The following is a 5,566-nucleotide window of genomic DNA, read 5'->3' as shown; positions in this document are numbered from 1 at the left end:
AAAACAAATGTAAATATGCCGGATTATAGCTACAAAGCTAGTTTTCATCCGTAGTCCCTAGGCAGGCAAATACATAAGAAAGAACATATAACATACAATACAAGCATCACAAGGAAATGTTAAGAGTTTAGTGGTTACATGACTGGTTTGTTTTCATCTGTAGTTTGAGTTGAGCTCTAAAGCTGATCAGTGTAGGGCTCTCCTGTATGTGCAGAGGAAGACTGTTCCAGATGTTAGTGGCTCTCACAGAGAGAGTGTTCTGACCAAAAGTTGTTCTTCTGTGAGGGACCTCACAGTCTCCTCTGGAGGAGGCCCTGGTTCTCAGGCCACTTGAAGTCTTAGGTTTGAACAGAGTAGACACAGGAGGTGGGGCTAGTCCATGCAGCGCTTTATAAATGAAGCACACATACTTAAAATTTATAAAATTTTCAACATTTAAAAGATTGTACTTGTTTAAAATATTACATACGTGGAAAGAATTAGGTTTTTGGTCAAACGCTTTTAGAGATTTTTTGTACAGTGATTGAATTCATTTTAATTTCAGTTAGTTAGGACATTCAACCTTAGAGGATATGCTGCCCCCTTTTGGTTAATAGGGGAACTATTTCTTCCAGAGGTGGTGAGTTGGACCATAGAGGAGCAAATAATCCCCTTTAAGGGGTGGCCACTGTGGTGGCCAATGACTGGCTGCAGGTGGCCCCACTACTACACGACATGTGGTAACCATGACTAATGTCATCCATTTCCTGTTGACTGAGTAAATTAAATTAAAACATTAAAGAAGTTTGTCCTTCCACCAGTCCACTGACAGCAGATAGAAAGTGAGGATTAAACATATTAGTCCCTTCATTGTGACATACGGTCCCTTGAAAATGATTTCATAAACCACCTTGAAAGCAAAGTTAAATTGATATAAAGAATCCGAACCTGCAGTGGAAAAGTAGTAAAGGTCCTTTTCATTTCGCTCCACTCAGTTCCATGGGTTTTATCAAGTGTTTTGACCAGTCTCTTATGTTTGTTGCTCCCCTATCAGCTCCTTCATGTTTTATTCTTCAGTTTTCAGTCACTCCTCTCGGGTTTCGACTGTGGTCTCTGGTCTTACTGATTTCCCAGTGGTCCTGGTTCTCCTTGTAGGTTTGTTACTCTATCAACTTAATATGTTCCGCACATTATTCAGTCTCCTTTATGCTGTATAAGTGCCAATGAATCACAAACACAACACTGGCTGTTTGAAAGAAAAATACAAAGAGCAGACTGTTTTTTTTATGGTGTCATCAATAATCCCAAGATTATTTCCTAATTTAGGGCTCACTTTAACTGATGGGAAACTTTTACAAAATTTAGATTTTCCATTACAATAATGGCTTAATCAAAAACTCTGAAACATGTCGGTCAATCAGTAATATGACAGCAGGTAGGACCCTGTCAGTGTGTTTACCCAACAGAGGCGGCTGATAGAGGATCCATGTCCATGCGGACACCTTCCAAGGGTCAATTCAGCCCCAGTTGTAACCGAGTAGACGCTACTATGACTGTCCATTTAGTGTACGGCCTCCTGTTTGTTTTCTCGGCCTTGCCAGGACTCATTCTTGGGGATTTGGTGTTCAGATGCCCAGTCTGCACTGCAGAAAACTTGGATGCATGTCCTCAGGTCCCTTGGTGTCCAGAGATTGTGAGGGAGCCTGGCTGTGGCTGCTGCCCTGTGTGTGCCCGGCAGGAGGGGGAACTTTGTGGGGTCTACACACCAAGGTGCTCCACCGGCCTGAGGTGCTACCCCAGCATGGACGCTGAGTTACCCCTGCAGCAGCTCATCCATGGTTTAGGCCAATGTAGGCGAAGGGGTGAACAGGACGTAATGGGGGTGGACCAGCCGGCAACAAATGGTAAGACATGTTACACACATGATTTCAATTAAAAAATCTAATTAATGTTACTTTCTACTCAAATTAGCAAGACTGGATTCTGTATTACCTTTGGATGGACATTTTTCTGTAGCTGCATTGTTCTGGCTTTGTGATGAAAGCTTCTGATTGTGAAGCTGCTACAGTAACTACTCTGCAGACAGCAGCAATTTATCTGAGGCCCAAAACGTGAGAATATTCCTACATGAGGCAAAAGTGACTTTTTATGTGAAACATAATTCTTGCATTAGTAGTGTTGATCCAGCTACTTCAGTTATTTTATTGTATTTGATAAGTATTTAAATACTTTTGCTCTATTTCTAGTTGTTTTGCATTCAGTTTAAATTGTAACCATAATGCAAACACCAATCAAGCAAAACCCAGTTATCACTAATAGGTGGAGTAATAGCAGCCTATCTGTGTGTCTTTATAATTGCACCCGTCAGTGAGGGAGAAAGGATTTGTTTCTTTGATTTGAAGATCTTTTTATTGTGTATGCATTTATTTAGACTTATTCGTTGTCAGTTAGTGTACTCTTTATATTTTGCTCTTTTAAGGTGTATTTAGGTAGTCTCGAGAGACCATCCTGATCTTGCGAGCTTTCAAGGTTTCACTCGCAGATCAATCTGGAGACTCTCCGTTAAAGAAAATTTGATGCCGTTCACCAAACGAACGTCCAATCAGCGTTGGCTTTGAGGCGGGTTGAGGTGTGACGCAACGAGAAGCGCGACAGTTCAGTCTAAAGAACATGGCGGCTTCAGCCGATGAAACTAGCGTTAGCGTGGCTATCGAGCAAGTTTTATTGGAATTACAGAGTATTTCTTCACTGAAAGAAGAGCAAAACACTGCTCTGGAGGCTTTTCTCAGAGGAAAAGATGTTTTTGCTCTTCTCCCGACTGGTTTCGGCAAGAGTAGCCTGCCTTGTGGTTGTGTTTTCGTCGTCGCTCTGATATGCTCTCATATGCTTCTTTGATCTGATTGGTTTATTTGGCCCGTCTATCACCAACATAGGCCAATCAGCTAACCAGTATTTTTGCCCCTTCCAAAAATTACTTCAATGGAAGGTTTCCAGATGGATATGCGGAGCAAATCCATCTGGTGGAACCAGGTAGCTTCATTTGTTCTACCTTATATGGACCAGAGTTTGCTTCCTTGGTCTAGACCTTTTGTGCAGATATAAATAAAGACCAATAAATTCTGGTTCACACAAATACACCAGATTCACACCAACGCTTTGAGGTGGCCTTGGTCTGCTTCCAAATAAACGCTGGTGCAGTTGACTTCAGGTATAAATTAACCTAACCATTTAAAGCCAAGTGTATCATATTTGATACAGGAGATTTTTAAGCCTCTGCATCATCAGTGGGATGTTTTGGTTCTTGAAACCCTGACTTACATAATCAGACACATGTAGTGAACAGAAAACATATATGTGTAATATATCAAAATTGATGCAAATAAATGATGTAATTTAATGTTTTTACAAAATTTATGTAGTTATTTCATTTGTCACAAAGTTCAATGACAATTCTAATTTTGGAAAATTTGAATCTTCTGTCAATTATTTCCTGGTTCAGGCTTTAAAGGGTTAATGTATAAAGTATAAATGTGTAAGCAGTACCGGAATCATACCTATCCACTGTCTGTTACTTCAATGCTGCTAATAGCAATTTGACCTTCTTCGGGTTAAAGGAAGCGTTCTCTGCCTTCAAACATACAATAAAAATTCCTTAAATGCACATTCATTGAGATGCACTTGAAACTCAATCATATTTTAGTTGTAAAGCATAAAATGCAAAACAGAGATGCTTCATGTGGATTTTCCCAGTGGTTTTCTAGTTATTTATTTATTTTTCATGCAATATGCATGAAAAATAGTCATTTTTCATGCATATTGCATAGTCATTTTTGACCGATTGGAGAAATGTTCTTCACACACACGGCTTTGTTTTGAGCCATAGTCTACTTTTAAAAAATACAATTGTCCACTTTTGTTCTGGACTGACCAGGAGACCTGGGACTTAACTAGTTGGAATGCACCGTAAGTTTCCTTCGTTATCCTCATCATTGTTTGGAATCTTCCATTTTTGTATTATTCCTTAGTAAACTTTTTATTTCATGTTCTCTGTCTATCTCAGATTTTTTCTGTTTATTCACTGTTAGACACTGTAGCTTTCTTATACTCCCAAGCAGTTTCCATCTGTACACTTGCTGTTTACCACATTTCTCATTTCTCCTTGCAAGATAATACTGTTCAAGAAAAAGTTACTCTTGACCGTGCAGGTTTTTGCTCCTAGTCTATGCATTGCTCTCCCCAAGCCTGCTTTGTTACCATATATTTTTTCTTATTTATTAAAATATTTTCTTCTGGATGCCTGCCTGCATTAGTGTTCACTCACAAGTGGTCTTAATATTATGCCGCTTTGATTCATAGTGGATCATAAACTTTATGGAGCAAATATACTTGGCCCAGTGTGTTGGTTAAAAATAATTATACCTCCCTGCAACCTGAGCAAGTCAACATGCTTACATTAGCATAAGATTGAGACCTTTTTGTCCTAGTCCTCTGTCTGATGTCCCTCTGACTCAGATGGGAGACACTCCCTGATCTACCAGATGGCGTTACCACGAGAACTAGGTGGTCTTTGGAATAATGTGAAATGAAGAACTCTTGAAATACATACTCGATATTAAATATTGTTAGTACTAAATTCTGTTAAGCAGCTATTCTATGAGAGCCACAAACAAGCAATAAACTGTGCATACTACATTCTCCAGTACATCAAACTTATTTAATAACTCCTCATTTTTTTAATACTAAATGGTAATTCCTTAAAATTAAAAATAAAATATACCAAAGATGCAACAAACATTTTCAATCTGGGAAATGTTCAAAAAATGTTGGCAATATTTGTTTGCTTGTTGCTAGTTTTTAGATATTAGTCTTGAAATATGATTTACTCTTAAACTGCCCATTTAAAATGACTTATACTACAGAACATTGAATAAATGATAATCAACTCCACAAAATTAGAATAACAATATATTTTATATTCAATCCCAAGTCAGTCTCCTGTAGATGGTTACATTATGGAGGACTGATTCTGCTTTCTAATGTGTCAGTAGTGTTTCTGTGTTGAATCATGATCTGCTCGTTTTGCACCACTGTGAAGAGTTGAAAATTTCCCTAACCTGACTGATGGTGTTAGGCCAGGGATTTACTTCTTCTCTGTCATATCTGTGCTTTTGAAAGCATTTCCCCGTAAGGATGTGGTGAAGTATTAGTGCAGTGTGGGTGACTGAAGTTCGTCCTTATGTAACTGTGACAGCAGCAGACGAGAAGCTCAGGGGGTCCTGCCTACATCTTGCATCAATGGTTTAATTGACTTTAATTAAATAAACGATGAAAGCTTCTGATTGTGAAGCTGCTACAGCAACTACCCTGCAGACAGCAGCAATTTCTCTGAGGCCCAAAACATGTGAGAATATTCCTACATGAAGTAAAAGTGACTTTTTATGTCAAACATAATTCTTGCATTAGTAGTGTTGATCCAGTTACTTCAGTTATTTCAATGTATTTGATAATTATTTAAACACTTTTGCTCTATGTGTAGTTGTTTTGCATTAAGTTTAAATTCTAACCATAATGTTAGAATTTAAACTTA

The 5,566-nt window shown here is 38.5% G+C and overlaps 1 protein-coding gene across 1 annotated transcript in view; it reads left to right on the top strand.

Moving 5' to 3' along the window:
- Positions 1–1,528: 1,528 nt before the first annotated feature.
- The window catches only part of LOC107086206 (insulin-like growth factor-binding protein 2-B), a 24,601-nt gene continuing 20,563 nt past the window's right edge, over positions 1,529–5,566 (top strand). The window contains exon 1 of the mRNA XM_015376995.1: positions 1,529–1,883. Within this exon, the coding sequence (XP_015232481.1) occupies positions 1,529–1,883 (355 nt within the window). The remainder of the gene's footprint in view (positions 1,884–5,566) is intronic.

The sequence above is a fragment of the Cyprinodon variegatus genome, unplaced genomic scaffold (assembly GCF_000732505.1).
Source record: "Cyprinodon variegatus isolate N-32 unplaced genomic scaffold, C_variegatus-1.0 Scaffold145, whole genome shotgun sequence".
Classification (NCBI taxonomy): Eukaryota; Metazoa; Chordata; class Actinopteri; order Cyprinodontiformes; family Cyprinodontidae; genus Cyprinodon; species Cyprinodon variegatus.
Note: the sequence above shows the minus strand (reverse complement) of the source record. Positions and strands in the feature narration are given on the sequence as shown.